Source organism: Cheilinus undulatus, linkage group 3 (assembly GCF_018320785.1).
Source record: "Cheilinus undulatus linkage group 3, ASM1832078v1, whole genome shotgun sequence".
NCBI classification, from domain to species: domain Eukaryota; kingdom Metazoa; phylum Chordata; class Actinopteri; order Labriformes; family Labridae; genus Cheilinus; species Cheilinus undulatus.
Window position 1 is genome coordinate 1794286 of NC_054867.1, and position 21101 is coordinate 1815386.

Genomic DNA, 21101 nt, shown 5'->3' on the forward strand with positions numbered 1-21101 from the left:
ACGAATGTAAGCCTTTCAAAGTGAGTGAGCAAAGAGACACTAGATGGACAAAAGTATGTGCTCACACATGTTAATTGTTGAACTCAGGTGTTTCAGCCAGACTCACAGGTGTGTAAATCCTCATTTATCCATGCAGTCTCAAACATTTGTGGTCCTAAACGAGTCGTTCTGAGGAGCTCAGAGACTCCAGCGTGGTTCTGTGATGACGACACCTCTGACAGAATTCATCCCTGCTGGATATTCCACAGTCAGCTGTCAGGGATGTTATTAGGAAGTGGAAGAGTTTAGGAACAACAGCAGCTCAGCCATGAAGAGGAAGGCCAGGTAAAATCTGGGACAACAGCTGCTAAGGATCATGGGTAAAAGTCTCCATCACCAAGTCCAATGAAAGTGTCAGATGGAGTGGAGTAAAACACACCGACACTGTGGAGCAGTGGAGACGTGTTCAGTGGACCAATCATCTTCTCTGTTTACAGTCCCATGGCGGGTCTGGGTTAGACATTCTGGACAATGCTATGCCTTTTCTATCCCAGCATGACTGTGGCCCAGAGACCAAAGAAGGACTAGACAGACCTGGTCTGATGAAGAACTGGACTGGTCCAACATTGAGTCCTGACCTCATAAATGCTCTACAGCAGTGGTTCTCAACCTTGGGGTTGTGAGACACTGAGAGGATGCCCTAAAAAACTAAGAATATTTTATAAATCACACTGTTGCCACTTGACACACATTTAGCCAAATTTTAACCCATTTTCACCACTTTTTTCCCAGTTAAAAACCTATTTTTTTTCCCATTTTAAACCCTTTCCATCACCTTTTTCTGCCTGTTTTTGCCACTTCTAAACCAATTCTTACCACTTAATGTTGCTTCTGTTTACCCATTATTGCCACTTTAACCTCATTTTACCAGTTTTTAGGCTCAATTTTTCCCATTCGAACCACATTTCACAGTTTTATGCCCATTTTTGCCAGTTTAACCAACTTCTGCCAATATCTGTCTTTTTTTTTCTTTCTCAATGAACACTTTTTCACAGTTTCTATCAATTTTTCATCCCACATTTCACCAAATTTCCACCCATTTGAAGCCCATTTTAAGCCTTTTCAGCCACTTTTTAACATCCTTTTACCACTATTTATGCAAATGTTTGCCTTTTTTAAATTTTTAATCTAATTTTTGCCACTTCCAACCCATTTCTTCTACTTTTAAAATCCAACTACAGCTCCTTTTCCCACATTTTTATTTGCCATTATTAACCCATATTTGCAATTTTGAACCCATTTGTTTTAACAATAGGGATTTACATTTTTAGGAAGGCTATGTACTACACAAATGATTAAAAACAGATTTGTTTTTTTGATAAGAGTGGTTATTTTTAAGGTTAAATATAAAGTGTAGATATCACTGATTTTGCTGACCTCCATGGGTCCCCAGTTTGGTCTGAGCCCCAGAAAGCTCTCCCATTCATCCCCTTTTAAGGGCGGCCTTGTCGGACTTTTCCAGAATGCTCATGGTTGTGTTCAACCTCTTTCAGCTAAAGTGGGGGTCCCTGATCTCTGACACCTTTATTTTGGGGGTCCCAGGCTGAAAAGGTTGAGAACCCCTGTCTTACTTGATGTGTTTACACTTTTAAAGACTGTCAGTCCTTGACTTTTCCTAAAAGTTTGTTTTATAGCAACCTTTATTTTGGGAGTCGCGGGCTGAAAAGGTTGAGAACCCCTGCTCTAGAGAATGAATGGACACACATTCCCACAGGAACACTCCAGACTGTTGTGGAAAGCCTCCAGAGAAGAGTGGAGGCTGTTAGAGCTGCAGAAGAGGAGAAAGTACATGGATCTGAACACAATGTCATTACAGTCCCTGCTGGTCGAATTGTGGCCAAATACTTTTGTCCATACAGTGTATATCTTCCTGCTGATAGAGATATTTGAATCATAACCAGTCTTGTTAGAAATAAGAGTAAGGATGTCTCTGTAGAGAGGCAGCAGATAAATCACAGATAGTCCAGCATGGAGAGGAGTCCATGTCTCCCACTTGTACCTGTTAACCTCCCGTCTCCTCTGAGTCTTCATGGCTGTAAAGGAAGCTGATTTATGTCTCTGGGTTTAAAGGAAGGATAATTACACCTTTTACTGCCCTGTATGACACTGTAATGCTCTCTCTGTGTCTGTGTGAAGATCTGAAACTTCTTTTCCATCCTGTTGACTTTGTGAACATAAACTGCCTGAGGAGTTTCATCACCCTCGTCTCTTCTCTGTCGTCCAATAAAAGAGGACGGAGACGCTTTATGAGCCAGGCGTCGGCCTGAGGAGAAGAAGACTTTTATTCTGCAGCCAACATGCAAATGAAAAGCAGAGTTATTATATCAGGATTATGCAGTCAGTGTGATATTATTGTCTTTACTCCAGCAGCCTGAGGTCTGTGTGTTTAACCCCGTCAACTCAGACCGCCTTTATATGGTCTCATCCATATTAACGCTCATGATAGATGCTGCTCCGAGAGACAGACTGGTCACGGTTTACCATGGGACCAGGGACGACTGAGAGTCCAGTTATCCATGGCTAAACTTTTGTAGATAAACTGAAACAGTGAGGCCCAGTGTGAAAGCACCCTTAAGCGACTTTTGAGCCCTGAAAGTAGTGACACAACAAGGAAAAACATTTTAAAGGTGTTGATTTGAAGCCTTCACTGAACATCAGGACAAGCAGTGTCTGTTTTCACCAAGTAGTCTGGTTTGGATCAGAGTAAATCCTGGTCTTTCCTGTGTTTCCTCAGCTGATATCCGTCTGTTGTGATGGGAAATCTGTCTGGTTTTAGAGATCTGGATCATGTGGTTCAGCTCAGTAATCAGAGCCGGTCTTGTGGCTCTTCATCTGGTACCAGTTTGGCTCTTTAGATGTGGATTAAATAACGACAGAGGATGGAGGAAAGGAAGCTGGCTCCAGCTTCTGACATTTATATTAACAAGCTGGCAATTTAGAGTCACCAATTAGTCTAATGAGCATGTTTTTGGTGGTGGGAGGAAGCTGGAGAACCTTGAGAGAACCCACGCATGCACGTGGAGAACATGCAAACTCAGTACAGAAAGGCCCTGACCTGGAAGTGAACCAGGAATCTTCTTCAGGTGAGGCAACAGTGCTAACCCCTGCGCCGCCGTGCAGCCCCTCACCCGTCCAATAATGTAAATCAGGTGTTCCAGTCACTTCCATGTCCACAGGTGTATAAAATCATCACCTAGGCATGCAGACTGTTTCTACAAACATTAGTGAAAGAATGGCTCGCTCTCAGGAGCTCAGTGAATTCCAGCGTGGTACTGTGATAGGATGCCACCTGTGCAACAAGTCCAGTGGTGAAATTTCCTGGCTCCTAAATATTCCACAGTCAAATGTCAGTGGTATTAGAACAAAGTGGAAGCCATTGGGAACAACAGCAACTCAGCCACCAAGTGGTAGGCCACATAAAATGGCGGAGCGGGGTCAGAGGATGCTGAGGTCATAGTGCACAGAGGTCATCGACTTTCTGCAGAATCAATGGCTACAGACCTCCAAACTTCATGTGGCCTTCAGATTAGCTCAAGAACAGTGGTAGAGAGCTTCATGAATGGGTTTCTATGGTAACAGCTGCATCCAAGCCATACATCACCAAGTGCAATGCAAAGCATCAATGCAGTGGTGTAAAGCACGCCGCCACTGGACTCTAGAGCAGTGGAGACGCCTTCTCTGGAGTGACCAATCACACTTCTCCATCTGGCAATCTGATGGACCAGTCTGGGTTTGGTGGCTGCCAGGAGAACGGTACTTGTCTGACTGCATTGTGCCAAGTGTAAAGTTTGGTGGAGGGGGGATTATGGTGTGGGCTTGTTCTTCAGGAGCTGGGCTTGGCCCCTTAGTTCCAGTCAAAGGAACTCTGAATGCTTCAGCATACCAAGAGATTCTGGACAATTCCATGCTCCCAACTTTGTGGGAACAGTTTGGGGATGGCCCCTTCCTGTTCCAGCATGACTGTGCACCAGTGCACAAAGCAAGGTCCATAAAGACATGGAGGAGAGAGTTTGGTGTGGATCAACTTGACTGGCCTGCACAGAGTCCTGACCTCAACCCCACAGAACACCTTTGGGATGAATCAGAGCGGAGACTGAGAGCCAGGCCTTCTGGTCCAACATCAGTGTGTGACCTCACAAATGTGCTTCTGGAAGAATGGTCAAAAATTCCCATAAACACACTCCTAAACCTTGTGGAAAGCCTTCCCAGAAGAGTTGAAGCTGTTATAGCTGCAGAGGGTGGACCCACGTCATATTAAACCCTATGGATTAAGAATGGGATGTCACTGAAGTTCATATGTGAGTCAAGGCAAGTGAGCAAATACTTTTGGAAATATAGTGTATATAGACCAACAGTCTCTCCCTCATGTTTACTGTGCTTTGTTGGCAACTTTTGGAAAAGTAGCTGGAACTGATGAGGAGTGAGGGTTCCATCTATGGTCCATAGTTTGGCAGAAGCTGGAGAGGAAAATACTCCGACATCACCAGCTTCTAGAACAGTCTTCAGAAAGATTATGCCATCAGAGTTTATAAAACATTCAATCATTTACTTTTACATGCAGAAAAAAAATGTCTATGGCAAGATGAGGGAGAAAAGCTGTTAAAGTGCCTCAGACAGCACTCGAGACTCTTCATCTGGCTGATGTTTGGTAGGAGGTCTGCGGGACTAAGTCATTAGTGGTATCCAGGACAGACATATCAGGACCTTCATCACCAGACTAGGAAGAAATATGAAGACCACCAGCAGACACTGATCAGGTAGGGGGAAAGCTGCTGAACAAGTTACTGATAATTTAGACTCAACCTGACACAGCCAGTCCTGGTCCAAACTTAACTTCACAGCTGAGGACTCTCAGATACCTGTTTGGGTTGCTGAGTCAAGCAGGGGCCACAGCCAATGAATGTAGAGATAATCTGATGATAACAGCAGCTTTAACTGACTCTTCATGCATCGGGACAACGAGACTCTAAACCTTTACTCCGAACTGATCAGATGATGCAATTAAAAAGACATCTAAAAATTTCACATGGACAAAAGTATTTGTCTACCTGACAGGGACTGTTATGGTATTGTACTTTAATCTGGAGTTGGTCCTCCTTCTGCAGCTCTAACAGCCTCCACTCTCCTCTGAAGGCTTTCCTCAGTGTTTCTGTGTGAATGTGTGTCCATTCATTCTGTAGAGCAGGGGTCATCAAGTACATCTGCACCAGGGCCAGATTTAGTCTCAAGAGAAACTCTGGGGGTCGGACTTTCAAATACACAAAAATGAAATCAATATTTTGGTCTGGTTGAAAAATTATTGTAGTAGTTTTTGTATTTTCTTTCAAAACACAGTAGATTTTTAGTCATTACCAGTGAGATCTATCCCTATCGTCTAGAATGCAGCAGGCCACAAGGAGACAGACCTGACGGCAGGATTGACCAGACCCCTGAAAATCCCAGAGAATTAACCCCTTTTTGACACTTTTGCCTCTAACCCTAACCCAATTTTGCAGGATTTTTGTCTTTTGAACCACTTTTCCTGCATGTTTTATCCCCTTTGTGCCACTCATTTATCCATTTTTGCCACTTTTTTACCCCTTTTCGTGACTTTCTTGCACAATATTTTGTCATTTGTAACCAATTTTTGATACCTTTTGCCCATTTTTTTCCCCTTTTACCATTTTTTTTGCCACATTTCAACCTCTTTTCACAAATTTTTCTGACAATTTTTGTTCCTTTGTGCCACTCCATAACCCATTTTGCCACTTTCACCCAGTTTTGCCACTCTCTAACCCCTTTTCACCACTTTATCTGGTTGTTTTTGCAGCACTTCCACCAACCTTAAAAACAGATCAAATGTTAAGTCACTCTAAAACTATTTCAATGTTAATAGTTTGTAGAAAGGATTTAACAGCTGCAGACATTCAACGCCAAAGGATTCTCTTAAAACCACAATATCTTCTTTTCCTCCTTTTCTGAATTTAATGGTCTTCCAGGGGCCAGACAGGAAGCTTTGGGGGCCTGATGTGGCCCCTGGGCCACCAGTTGATGATCAGTGCTGTAGAGTATTTCTGAGGCCAGGCTCTGATGTTGGACCAAAAGACCTGGACTACAATCTCTGTTCCAGTTCATCCCAAAGGTGCTGGATGGGGTTGAGGTCAAGGCTCTGTGTGGAACTCATCAAACCAGGTCTTCTAGTCCTTCTCTGGTCTCTGGGCCACAGTCCTGCTGGAATAGAAAAGGGCCTTCCCCAAACTGTTGGAAGCATAGCATTGTCCAGAATGTCTTGGTCTGCTGAAGCATTGAGACTGGCCTTCTCTGGAGATAAGGGGTCTAGACCAGACCCTGAAAAACAGCCCCAGACCATTATCCCTCCTCCACCAAACTTCACAGTCAGACAGGTAACGTTCTCCCAGCATCCTCCAGACCCAGACTCACCATCTGACTGTAAACAGAGAAGCTGATTGGCCAGAACACTGCTCCACAGTGTCGGTGAGTTTTACTCCACTCCAGCTGATGGAGGCTGACAGAGACGTTTTGTAAAGTGAGCACCTCGCTGTATGTTACTGGTACTACGGACTCTAAACTTGGAGATGTAGAGCCCAGGTTTTACCTGTTAACAACAGCAGCAGGGGGGCGATGTTCCTTTAGTTACCCAGTAAAACATGCTGCTGACTCAGACTGAGCTGCTGTCAGTCACATCTGCCACCTCTAATCTGCAAAGGCGAGCTTCAGTTATCTCTGACCAGAACAGACACTAGAAACGTTCTTTTACGTTTCCCTCTAAAGGCCGTGAGGACGTCTGAGAGAAACTTTTACTGCAGGAGAACAGATTCATTAGTTCTTCTTTGATTCTCATGCTCAATTAGAGAACTTCTACTGGGGTAAAGATTGTGTGTTTTTCCTCCTCTGTGCCTCAGAGACGGAGTTTCTCCTAACATCTTTGTTGTTTTAGAGTAATTACACCCTAACCTCTGTTACAGGGACTATATTTATCACAAGCATCTGTCCGAGCAGATGAAATGGAAGCAAAGATGAAATATATCTGTGTTCAGTCCGCTGCCTCATACATGTGAGGGCCGTGTGCTGCAGCATGCAGCAGCTCTAATGACTCTAATTAGTTCAATTCCATACAGACCGGCTCCTTCGAGCAGAATTATGACCTAAATTCAGTGTATGCTTTTAGTTTCTCTGTGAAGACAATAGGCAGCTGCATTAGACTACTGCTGCATGATAACAGAATGTTAAAGACCGGATCATTTTCACTTTCTTACACCCCTTTTCAAAAAAGTTGGGTCGCTTTTTTAAAACGTAAATGAAAACAAGTCAATGATTGTCAAACCCATATTTGATTCACAAAAGAACAGAAACAACAGATCAGACGTTAAACTGAGACATTTTAACATTTCAGGAAAATATCAGCTCATTTTGAATCAGATGACAGCAACACATCTCAAAAAAGTAGGGACAGGGCCATGTTTACCATTCTTTAACAACAGTCTGTAAATGTCTGGGAGAGGAATGTTGTCCCATTCTTGTCTGGTGTAGGATTCTAGCTGGGTCTTCTTTGCTGGATTTTTCTTTTTCTGATGCTCCAAATGTTTTCCATTGGTGAAAGGTCTGGACTGCAGGTAGACCAGTTCAGGACCTGGACTCTCCTTTTGTGAAGCCATGCTGTTGTGATGGATGTGGTCTGTGGTTTAGCATGGTCTTGCTGACAGAGACGTTGTCTGGATGGGAGTATATGTTGCTCTAAAACAGGCGTCATCAAGTACATCTGCACAAGGGCCAGATTTAGTCTCGACAGAGACTCGGGGCCGGACTTTCAAATACACAAATGCACAACATTTTTTATACATTACCAGTGAGATCAAGCCCTGTTATCTATAATGCAGCAGGCCACAAGGAGACAGGCCTGACAACAGAGTTGGCTGAGCCCCAGAGAGTCCCAGAGACTGGACCCTCCACAATTCTGATTTAGCACCAGTATCTCATTTTAACCCTTTTTTGCCTCTTTAGCCCAATTGTAACCGTTCTTTAACCCCTTTCAACCACTTTTCCCACATTTTATCTCCTTTGTGCCACTCTTATCCATTTTTGCCACTTTTGTTCTATTTTTGTCAATTTTTAACCTCTTTTCTTAACATTTTTTCAACAATAGTTGCAACTTTTAACCAAATTTTGCCAATTCTATGTAATTCTTTTAACAGACCAGAGTGTTTTCGCTTTTACCTGACAGTTTTGACGGCTCACTTGCAGTCTTCCTCAGAGTGGTCATGTGATGTTGCTGTGACGTGTCTGGTCAGCTGATTTATACAGGTTTTTGGCGCTGTCTTCCTACCAGTAGGGGCAGGATGACAGCGCCATCTGCAGTCTGACCTCTTCAGGACAGCATCCCAGGTGTGTGAAAGCAAAAAAGCTCCCTCGTCCCGGTTGATAGTCCTGTGGGCACGCTTCCGTATTTCTATTGCCTCTTTTATCCAGCGACGGCGTTTGTTGTCCTCTGTCCCAATGATGTTTGCTCCATCCCAGTCCATGATGTGGTTTTCTCTTTTGCAATGGTCAGAAATGGCAGATTTGAGTTGTTCTTGTTCTGCTTTGTGTTCAGTTGCTCGTGTGCATGCTCTCCCTGTTTCCTTTTCACATTCTGATCTGTGTTCCTTTTTTCGTGTGCTGAATGCCCTCCCTGTTTCACCAACATGTTTTATTGCAAGACATGCAGGGTATTTCATAAATGACGTTACATCTGTATGCCGGTTCTATCCTATCTTTTGGGTGGAAGAGTAGTTGTCTGAGTTTTTTATATGGTTTTACTGGTGTGTTTATATCGTGTTTTTCATTGCCCTCTGCACTTTTTCTGTGATACCCCTGATGTACGGTAATGTGACCAATGCTGAACTTTTTTGTCCGTTTGATTTCTGTTCGGCTTGTTTTGTTTTTCCTTCTCCCTGACCTGTTTTTTGCCTTTCTGTGTTGCCCATCTTGGGTACTGGCACTGTTTAAGTGCGTTGTGACTGCGTCTGTCCTCCTCTTGTTTGTCTTGTTCGTCTGTTATGATATTTGTTCTGTCAAACAATGTTCTTACAACAGACAGTTTGTGAGCTATGGGATGTTCTGATGTCCACAAGAGGTATTGGTCAGTGTGGGTTGGTTTTCTATGTATTTTTATTTTGATGCTGCCATCCTCCCTGTGTGTTATGTTCATGTCCAAAAAGTTTACTGCATTGTCTTTTTCTTCTTCGTGTGTGAATTGGATGTTCCCTGTGCTGTCTATAGTGTTCAGGTGATCCGTCCACCTAAAAGATAGGATAGAACCGGCATACAAATGTAACATCATTTATAAAATATCCTGCATGTCTTGCAATAAAACATATGTTGGTGAAACAGGGAGGGCATTCAGCACACGAAAACACAAAGTAGAACAAGAACGACTCAAATCTGCCATTTCCGACCATTGCAAAAGAGAAAACCACATCATGGACTGGGATGGAGCAAACATCATTGGGACAGAGGACAACAAACGCCGTCGCTGGATAAAAGAGGCAATAGAAATATGGAAGCGTGCCCACAGGACTATCAACCGGGACGAGGGGGCTTTTTTGCTTTCACACACCTGGGATGCTGTCCTGAAGAGGTCAGACTGCAGATGGCGCTGTCATCCTGCCCCTACTGGTAGGAAGACAGCGCCAAAAACCTGTATAAATCAGCTGACCAGACACGTCACAGCAACATCACATGACCACTCTGAGGAAGACTGCAAGTGAGCCGTCAAAACTGTCAGGTAAAAGCGAAAACACTCTGGTCTGTTAAAAGAAATTAAACAGAATAAGTTACTAGTGGACCAAATGAACCTCACTGGACTAATTTTTGCCAATTTTCAACCACGTTTGCTATTCTTTAACCCACTTTTGCAACTGTCCTGCCATTTATTTCCTTTGTGTGCCACTCTTGAATTCCTTTTTTTTTTTTTATTTACCAGGCTATTTTTGCTGAATTTTTGCCACTTTTAATCCATTTTTGATACTTTTTGCCACTTTTACCCAATTTTTGCCATGTCCTTGCCCATTTAAACCACTTTTCCTGCATGTTTTATCCCCTTTGTGCCACTCTTTTATCCATTTTTGACACAATTCTTCTATTTTGGCCCATTTGAACCCATTTTCATCACTTTTTTGAAAATCTTTTTGTCATTTTTAACCAATTTAGAATACTTTTTTTGCCCCCGTTGTTCTCTTCAACCAATTTTTGCCTCATTTTAACCTCTTTACACCATTTTATCTGGACATTTTTGCAGCTCTCCTGCCAACCTTAACACTATTTTTAAATATCTACTAATTATGACTGTAAATTTCTATAAACCAGGTCAAATGTTCAGTCATTCTCAGACTATTTCAACATGAATTGTTTGTGGGATGGTTAACAGTAGCAGGCATTTAAAGCCAAAAGATACTCCTAAAACCTTCTTTTCCTCCTTTTCTGAATTTAATAATCTCTCAGGGGCCAGACAGGAAGCTTTGGGGGGCCTGATATGGCCCCCGGGCCGCCAGTTGATGATCAGTGCTCTAAAAGCTCTCTCTACTTTCCAGCATTGATAGTTCCTTTCCAGATGTTAGAGCTGCCCACGCCATAGGCACTAATGCAACCCCATACCATCAGAGATGCAGGCTTTAGACCTGAGCCAGGAGAACCAGCTGGATGCTCCTGATCCTCTTTAGTCCACAGGACACGGCGTCTGTGGTTTCCTCTGACCACAGAACAGTTTTCCATGTTTCCTCTGACCACAGAACAGTTTTCCATGTTTCCTCAGTCCATGTTAAATGAGCTTTGGTCCAGAGAAGATGGACCTCTGTGTTTCTGGATCCTGGTCACATATGGCTTCTTCTCTCCATCATCCAGATTTAACTGTCATTGGTGTGTTACAGCCTAGGGAGAGGCCTTATCCTGTTTTTTGCTCCTCCTCTTTGCTGTCTCTGGTTTGTGTTTCAGGTAATGGGGGAGGGGCCTATCAGATGCAGAAATGCAGCACACCTGAGCAGGCTGGGCTCAGAAGGCTTTAAAGCAGACCTGTTCACTGAGCTCACTCTCTTTTCCCCGGTCTGCAGACTCAGATGGCTCCTTTGTTTGTGGTTTTGATTTCAACACTCACACACATTCAACACTGCATGCACACTGACAACCATAGTTTAAGAATTTTTTGGTATTTACTTGTTTCATTAAATATATTTTGTAAAACTTGGCAACTATGTGTGGTCTCCCTGTTTGTCACATACTATTGAGCAAGGCTGTGACAGGTGGATGGCACGGCCAACTGTGTTGACAGACGATGATTTCTGGAATGTTCCTGAGCCCATGCAGTGATTTCACTACAGAATCATGTCTGTTTTCAATGCAGTGGCCCCTGAGGGCCCCTGAGGGCCCCTGAGGGCCCCTTCAGCCTTGTCCCTTGCTCTCAGAGATTTCTCCAGATTCTCTGAATCTTTGATGGTATCATGGACTGGAGATGGAGGAGATTCAAAGTCTGAGGAACATTTTTCTGAAATTGTTCCACAATTTTTAGACTCAGATTTTCTCAGATTGGTGAACCTCTGCCCATCTTTACTCCTGAGAGACTCTGCCTCTCTAAAATGCTCCTTTTATACCCAGTCATGTGACTGACCTGTTGATAAGTAACCTCATTAGTGTTAAAATGCTCCTCCAGCTGTTCTTCATTAGTAACACTTACTTTTCCAGCCTTATGTTGCCCTGTCCCAACTTTTTTGAGATGTGTTGCTGCCATCAAATTCAAAATGAGCTCATATTTTACATGAAATGTTGAAATGTCCCAGTTTAACATCTGATGCATTGTTTCTGGTCTTTTGAGAATCAAATATGAGATTTGACAATCACTGACTTCTGTTTTTGTTTACATTTTACACAGCGTACCAACTTTTCTGGAACTGTGTTTGTATGAAGATTGAAAATGACAAGAATGGGACAAAACTGAATGCATATTTTGATGAAAAGCCTACGATTAGATGTAAAATATCTCAATAATGAAGCTCTAATCACTACAGTCCAGTCAGACTCAGTGAAGGAGAGTAAAAAATATAAAAGCAGACAGAATCAAAAGCATCGACGATCCTTCAGATCCACATTCAGTGAAGTCAGAGTTTGTTTGAAGACGTTTTATCCTGCTGTGCGGACTGATGTAACAGAGACTGAAGAAAAGCTGAATTTACATCCAGTATGATCGGAGATAAATGAGAATGAATAGAAGTGTAAGAACAATGGTCTGCAGACGCGTATTTCTCTATCTAACATGGGGCTGGATCGGTGTAGTGGAGCAGAAAATTAGAATAATCAAACTAAACACTGAAGAATGTACAGTTTGTCTCTGCTGCAGAGGTTTTCCTCTCCTTAGATTCATAAAAAGCTGCCTGGACGTGTCTGTCTGAGCAGGGATGGAGATTTGTAGTCCTGAACACATGAGCAGCATTTAGAGAGCAAACAGCAACATGCGGTTAAAAACACCAACCCAGGAGCTGTAGGAGGCAGATTTTCAGATTAAAAGCCTTGATGTGTTTGCTCCAGGCTAACATTTCCACGTACAGTCGCTGTTTGTGAATTTAGATGAGCTCAGACTAAAAGAAAGCGCTGCTGTGACGGATGATAAAGAAAGAGCCGGAAGAATCACTTTTATGAGACGATCCGGACAATCTGATGCTCTTTACAGCCAGCTGAGTTTTATGATGAACGCTCGGCTGGGTTTCCATTTTGTTCAAACATTCACTCATGTGTCTCGGCCTTGAAGCGGAGTGATAAAATCAGACAGCAGGAGGACACGGCCATCCGTCCACTCACCGTTGAAGCTGACGCTGCGGATGTACTTCAGCAGTTTCTTCCCTCCGGCCAGCTCCATCTCCGGGCAGATGCCCGAGTTTTCCGGGCACATCTCTCTCTGCATGTTGTGGAGGGCGTGGGCCATGGCGTACACGGCGTCGATCACAAACTGGACCTTTCCCTCCTGCTCGTACTTTGAGTCGATGCCGATGCGCTCCTGACCTGAGGGAGAGACGGATGAAAAGGCTTCATATTTACATCAAGGAAACCCTGGTTCACACGGGCCGGTCCCACTGGAACCACCAATACAGTAAAGATCCTCTGAAACATGGACCTGCTGGAGGATCAGGACACAAAGATCTACAGACATCTGTAATTTATTTATTTAGAATGATTTCCTGCATGTTTGTTGATGAATATTTAAGATGAGGAACGTCAAAAATTACTGCATAATAAATCACAATATTGGAGAAAAAATGCAATTATATTATTTTACCAAATTTTCCAGTCCAAACTGAAATTATAAAATTTAAAAATTATTTATCTATTTATTTATTTATCTATCTATTTATTTAAAAAAAAAAAAAAAAAAAAACAATTCATGTCCAATATAAAAATCTTCCACTCTGAATGAAAAGGAGCAGAATAAAGAATAATATTATATCAATATCAACTAATCATAAACACATATAGTAAGAAGTCAGAATAAAACAAACAAGCTGCAGGTCAGAGCTGTGGCTCAGATCCTGGTACCAGATCCTGAGTAAGAACACTAATCACAAAATCCACATCATGGCACCCTGGCCCCAAACACAGCTTACCTGCTTTCTTCCTACTTTCTCTTCATTCTAGCTTTAATGTTTATTTTAAAAAGAATTTTTGACCCAGACTCTTTGATTATTCCATCAACTTCCTTCTTCATTCCATCAGTTTGGTTTCTAAACCTCGATTTTTAAAGATCTCTGTTCCTTTTAAATCATAGCAACTTTCTCTTTTCCAGATCTTTGGCTGGCAATCATTTCTGATGAGCTTTATACAGTCATGGACAAAAGTATTGGCACCCCTGGAATTTTTCCAGAAAATACACCTTTTCTCCCAGAAATTGTTGCAATTACAAATGTTTTTGGTATTGGAGCAACACAAAAAATCTGAAGGAAAAAGACAAAATGAACATAATTTCACACAAAACTCAGAAAAAGGGCCGGACAAAATTGTTGGCACCCTCAACTTAATATTTGGTTGCACACCCTTGGAAAAAATAACTGAAACCAATCACCTCCTATAACCATCAACAAGCTTCTTTCACCTCTCAGCTGGAATTTTGGACCACTCTTCTTCTCCAAACTGCTCCAGGTCTCTCAGATTTGAAGGGTGCTTCTTCAACAGCAGTTCTGAGATCTCTCCATAGGTGTTCAATGGGATTTAGATCTGGACTCATTGCTGCCACTTCAGAACTCTCCAGCTTTGTCTCCAACCATTTCTTGGTGCTTTTTGAGGTATGTTTGGGGTCATTGTCCTGCTGGAACACCCATGACCTCTGACCCAGACCCAGCTTTCTGACACTAGGCCCTACATTGCGGCCCAAAATTTTTTGATAGTCTCAGATTTCATGATTCCTTGCAGACAGTCAAGGCACCCAGTGCCAGAGGCAGCAAAACAACCCCAAAACATCCTTGAACCTCCACCATGTTTGACTGTAGGTACTGTGTTCTTTTCTTTGTAGGCCTCATTCTGTTTTCTGTAAACAGTGGAATGACCTGCTTTTCCAAAAAGCTCTACCTTAGTCTCATCTGTCCACTAAATGTTCTCCCAGAAGGATTGAGGCTTACTCAGGTACATTTTTGCAAACTCCAGTCTGGCTTTTTTCTGTCTCTTTGTCAGCAGTGGGGTTCTCCTCAGTCTCCTGCCATAGCGCTTCATCTCATTCAGATGACCACGTATGGTCCCAGCTGACACTTTTGCACCCTGAGTCTGCAGGACAGCCTGAATCTGTGTGGAAGTTGACTGAGGATGTTTATCCACCATTCCAACTATCCTGCGTTGCATTCTTTTGTCAGTTTTTCTCTTCCGTCCACGTCCAGGGAGATTAGCCACAGCTCCATGGTTATAAACTTCTTGATTATATTACACACAGTGGACAAAGGAATTTCAGGATCTCTGGAGATGGTCTTTAACCTTGAGATTGTTCATATTTTTCTACAATTTTTCTTCTTAAGTCCTCAGACAATTCTGGGCTCTTCTTTCTCTCCTCCATGCTTGGTGTGACACACACAGACACACAACACAAAGGCTGAGTCAACTTTTAGACATTCTAACTGGCTTCAGGTGTGATTTCTAGATTGCAGCACCTGTTACTGCCACAGGTGAGCTTAAATGAGCATCACATGCTGGAAATAAAATGATTTATCCACAGTTTTAAAAAGGGGACAATCATTTTGTCCGGCCCCTTTCTTGAGTTTTGTGTAAAATTATGTACATTTTAACTTCTTCTCCTGTTTTGTGTTGCTCCAATGCACATAAAGGAAATAAACAAATGTATACCAAAAACGTTTGTAATTGCAACAATTTCTGGGAGAAATGGTGTATTTACTGGAAGAATTCCAGGGGTGCCAATACTTTGGTCCATGACTGTATATAATTTGCAGAATACTGTAACCAACTAATTCATGACATAAAAACTGACTGAATAAATGTTTTACAGGCACTACCCCAAACTTCACCACAGTAGGTCAGATATGGGACGATTAAAGGATCACATGGTTTAGCTAGCTTTTTCTTCACTTTCCAAAGCAACAGTGTTTTTTAGAGGTTATTTCTGGTATAATTGATGAGTTAAATCAGCACGTTCTTTGGCAGCTCTAATATAAAGCACGTCTATTCCTCCCTGCTGATGTGTGAAATCTCAGACTGGGGACTGAGGCCTTTATTGAAAGGGGATGCACAGCTGGCTGTTTGTTTGCTTGAATGTAAATGGTTCTCATATCAGAGCTCATTAACGAGACAACGGCCCCGCGTTTCATTTAGTAGTTTGGCTGACTCACAACATTAACGCTAATTAGCTTCAGCTGATAACATCAGTCAGACTAAAATGAGGAGTCTGTGGCGCTCTGTCATACTAAACCGCTCCGCTCATAACTCACAGAAACACGAGCGCTCACACCAGGAACTCCAAAGCCAGAGAGAGACTCGACGCCGACATGAGCCGGAGAAGCCACGGGTTTAGAAACACTGGTTAGAGCAGCGTTACTCAACCCTTCTCCACCAAAGAGCCAAACTGTTGAAAAAAACCTTTGCAAGAGCCACACTGTAAGAGGTAAAGTGGCAAAAAAGCTTAAAGTAGCAAAAACAAGAAGTTAAAGGAGGCAAAAATGGTCAAAAGGCAACAAAAATGGGAGAAAATGGGGAAGAAAACGTGGAAAAAGGGTCAGAAAGTAGCAAAAATGGGTGAAAAGTGACAAAAAATGAGTTACAGGTGGCAAAAAAGGTCCAAAAGTGGCAAAAAAAGAGTGAAAAGTGACTAAAATGGGCAAAAAGCAGTCAGAAGTGGCAAAAATGGGCAAATGATAGGAAACACATGGTATTTAGTGGGAAAAGGTAACTTAAATGGGTGAAAAGTGATTAAAAGGGCAAGAATAGGATAAAAGTGGCAAAAATTGAAAAAAAAGAAAAAATTGCAAAAAATGGGTTCAAGGTGCAAAATGTGACAAAAATGTGAAAAAAGTGGCAAAAATTGGCGAAAATGTAGAAAAAAAGGTGACATTTAATGGCAAGATGTAACTTAAACGGATGAAATGTGGCAAAGAAAATGGTGAAAAAGGGCAAAAATGGGATAAAAGTGTCAAAAAATGGGTAAAAATTTGCAAATAAGTGTCAAAAATGGGCAAAAAAAAGTAGAAAAAAGTGGTATTTAACAGCAAAAGATAACATAAATGGGCAAAAATGGAATAGAAATGGCTTAAATTGAAAAAGTTGCAAAAAAGTGGGAAAAAACTGGTGTCTAATGGCTAAAGGTAGCTTAAATGGGTAAAAATGGGAGAACAGTGTCAAAAAATAAATAAAAAGGTTCAAAAAAGTGCCAAAAATGGGCAAAAAAATTGGAAAAACTGATAAAAGCTAAAATCTAAAAACTGAAAAGCAAAAGGTAGCTTAAAAGGATGAAAAGTGGCAAAAAATGGAGAAAAAGGGCCAAAAATGTTCCCTTTTTTAAAGTTTTCTGGGGGAATAACATTTAAAATGAAGACATATAAGAGCCACACGTTGAGTATGACTGAGTTAGACTGGTAAATATGGGAGATAAAGGAGCTTCTAACTGCAGCTGTCTCCTACAGAGTAAAACAGCTGCAGCTCTATTGATTGGTCAGTATCAGAGTTATGATGACTGACGTGTCCGTCTGCCAATAAAATCAGAGGAACAACCTGTTCTGGACTGTTGGACATGTGCTCTGAGCTGATACGGTGGAGACGTCTGAGCGCCGTTGTGTTCTCTCAGAGAATAAATATGTTTAAGATGGAATTAATGAAACACTGAGACTCATTTAGAGCAGAACACGGAGGGTCAGTCTGCTCTAGTTTATTTATTCTTCTATATAAAGGAGGTCCTGCAGACGTCTGTAGAAAGGGTAGAATTATGGTGCTGACTTAAATCAACCCATCATTATGTGTCTGTATAGCGCTCATCCATGACTCATTTTATCTCCAGACAAAGAAGCCAGGCCTCGGAATAATCTAGAACAATATCTGATATAAAAAAGCCACACGTTAATGTGGTCTCAGGTCTAGATCTGAGTACACCTGAACCTTAAGCCTGGTCCATGTAGTCAGTGTGAACACAAGAGTACCAAACACATGGACCGTGCCCAGGTGTGCTTAAAGAAGAGGCTTTTAAAAGTGTTTAATGTTGGAGTCGCTCTCAGGTCTGCAGGCACGGCGTTCATTTACTCAGGACATAAAAACCAAAAGCACAGAGACTGATTAATTCAGCATTTACCTAGAGGAGAAACAGGCTGCATGCATGCTTTAACATGGAGAACATTCACATTCATGGAAATGTTCATCTGTAAAAATAACACCTTTAACATACATCACACATGCATAACTGTAAGTGTTAAATAATACCATGATATCAATCTAATGGAAGATTTCATTAAATTAGTTTTGGAATGAAAATCATAAATGTAAAACAGGAAGAAAGGTTGTAACCAAAGTCCCTGTGCATCCTTCTCCTCTAGGCTACCAGTGGAGCGGTCAGCCATGTTTGTCGTGTCTCTGCAGGTTCTCAGAAATCTCGGAGCAACAGCACTAAAAACGTTTTTATTGGTCAGTGAGGACGGCCATGCTTGTCACTGGTCAATAATAAGGTCCATGCAGACAGACGGCAGCAACTTTATTTCATTAGAAGACAAATTATAGAGACAGTGATTTTCAAAAAGGTTAAAAAAGAGGGCAAAAGATGTTCCTAATCAATCCAGTCAGGAACATGAACTTTGACCTCAAAATAAGGAATGATTGTTTATTCTAGTTGGCACATGCTCCCTTAGCTTTATTAGAATTATTCATCAATAATTATTGATGGTAAGTTTGAGTAATTTTCTCATCTACGTGGAAACTGAGACCTTTGCTAATTTTTAACCGTTTAGTCTCTCCTGGACTTACCGTCTTTAAAAGCTCGTAAAACGGGGCGCACAGATGGCCTAGCGGTCTAGGGAGCTACCCATGTACGCAGGCGGCCCGCGTTTGAACCTGGCCCCCTGCTGCATGTCTCTCCCCACTCTCTCTCCTACTTCCAGCTCTATCCACTGTCCTCTCTACCACATAAAGGCACGAAAAGGCCAAAAATGTATCTTAAAAAAAAAAAAATAAAATAAAAAGCTTGTGAAACATCAACCCTGTGCTCCACAGTCACACTCTAACCTCCTTTTCTTCAGGACAACCTGGGATTTAACAATCTGCATGCTGCAGGAATGTCACTAAAGAAAGTTAAAGAACTATAAAGACAAAAGAAAAAACACAACAAAATGAAAACTCAGAGATTATTATGTATGAGAGAGAGCAGACAATGATGACTAAGATGTTTTTAATGCAGACTTGTTCTCCCGTCTCTTTGGGACCAAAATGTTAAAGAAAAAAAAAAGTCTCTGAAATATTCACATATTTACAAAGTAAAGTCTTTGCGTGTCCAGGATTAGCTTCTGTGATAACTTAAAGTGGTTCCTGTCTGCAGAGACTCAGAGGAACACGTCCCAGCCTCTCTGTGTCACTGTCTCTCTATAAGTGTCTAAGTCTGTGCACATGCTCTGTTCAGCAAAGCGTGATGTGACAGCAGAACAGCCTGCCATTGGCGGACACGACCCAAGTGACTGTTTTGTGAACTCCAGTGGTGGCTAATGCTAAGCTAACGGCATAAACAATCAAAAATGGATTAAATAATGCATAAAAAAGATGTTTAATATCCGAGTTAGTGGTGTGGATTTAACCTTCAAAGACCACAGAGAGTCACCCAGGTTTCAGACCTGCTAGAAAATGTTCTGTAAGAGCTACGGAGGTGTGGTCCGTCTTTAGAACGGCACAGCGGAGGGCTTTCACAGGAAAAACCCTTTATAGTGGAATATTATGATCATACAGTACAGTAGAGCTTCTAATGTCAGATTAAATGAATGTACTAATCCTAGTCTGAGAGTGGCTGCTGTGATGGTTGGATCCAGAATCTGAACTTTCTAGGGATGTACGGCCTGATCCTTCTACACAGCAGTTTGGTAAATCCTGGTTATGATGAGGGGAAAACCACCACAGATGAAAACACCAGGCTGTAGAAACAAGGCTAAAATATTATAATTATAACATCCTCTCTGAGCAGCCGCCTGGTCATGATCACTGTTTTTACATCTTTGGTCTAAATCAGAGCGGGTGATCGTCCCCATAATTAAAGAGAACAAACAACCATGATGAAGATGAATATTTCTAAAAGTAGAGGATGACAACGAGAGGAAGAAATGCTAATGTGTTGGTATAATCACAGACACAGCGGGCGGGCCGTATCACTGACTCTCCTGATGTTTTATGGCTCTGCTGGAGACGCTCTGCTGTGAAATTTAGAAGAAGTGAAGTAGTTAAAGACGCAGCAGCTGCAGGGCTCGGGCTGGCAGACGCTGTTTGGATTTCTAAAATAAAAAGACTTTGATATTTCACAGCCTTCCTGCACTGACCTCATTGTGCTCCGGGTTTCTTCTTCACCAAATTTACATTCATTACATTAGGGAGAGCTTTATGCAGATTTCCCTTTACTCCTAAAAAATGGAGATAAAGCTCATTTCCCTTTTTCTTATCTGAGCCATTCAGAGCGCCGTGTATCAGAGAATATATTTCTCATGTATGGTGGCGTCTGCTCTGTGATAATAATCTTTAAATGCTTCATAAACAGCAGAGATGTTGATCTGAGCCGTGTTTTTATTCTTAACATGGAGAGTGTCAGTCTCTGTGAAATTATTTATCATAAATCTTCACCATGAGGGCAGCTCCGTCTGCCTCATAGACCCGAAGTTCTCAGCTGGAGGGTCCAGACCCAAAACTGGGCCGCAGAGCCACTCCCAGTGGATCCCAGATCAGTGCCTGGAAATATAATCCATGATGTGTTTTAATGTGAAGGAAATGTCAGCATCTTTTTTTCCTTCTGCCCCTTTTCCATTAAAAATACAGAATTATGGTTGAAATTTTAAAGAAATTAGGGGTCGAGAACCTCTTGAGAACCCCTGCTGTAGATGTAAAAACACATTAAAGGACAGTTCCAACATTTTGTTCAGGCAGGCCAATCTTTAACACAGTTTAGGCCGAGTCCACTCCTCCATTTTCAAAAATAATACTGTCCATGTTTCATTTTCAACAACATCTCTGTCCACTTGAAAACATAAAAACACACTGTAAATATGCAGTAATAGCCCAGACGTCTCTGTGTGTCAGTAATACAGTAGTTAGCTATAACCTGACTCATCACATGGATGTTTACATCCATCTAGTAAACCTCTCATAGATGGTGTTTGGGAAAGGGCAGAGCCTTTAAAAAAAAAAAAAAAGCTCAGAGTGTGATTGGATGAACGTTCTGTCTGTCACATCTTTATGGGCCAACCAGAGCAACAAAACACGTGATGTAGCTGCTATCAAGGAGTAAACTCCATAGAGAACTGCATAACATGAACCATGGCGACTGTAGACATGTCAGTACTCGACTTTTTTGAAAAGAAAACAACTCACTTCTGTTCTTTGTTCAT

At 41.9% G+C, this 21101-nt stretch overlaps 1 protein-coding gene across 1 annotated transcript in view; it reads right to left on the minus strand.

Moving 5' to 3' along the window:
• The window catches only part of LOC121506940 (metabotropic glutamate receptor 7), a 449909-nt gene that overhangs the window by 143046 nt on the left and 285762 nt on the right, over window positions 1–21101 (minus strand). The window contains exon 6 of the mRNA XM_041783000.1: window positions 12862–13062. Within this exon, the coding sequence (XP_041638934.1) occupies window positions 12862–13062 (201 nt within the window). The remainder of the gene's footprint in view (window positions 1–12861; window positions 13063–21101) is intronic.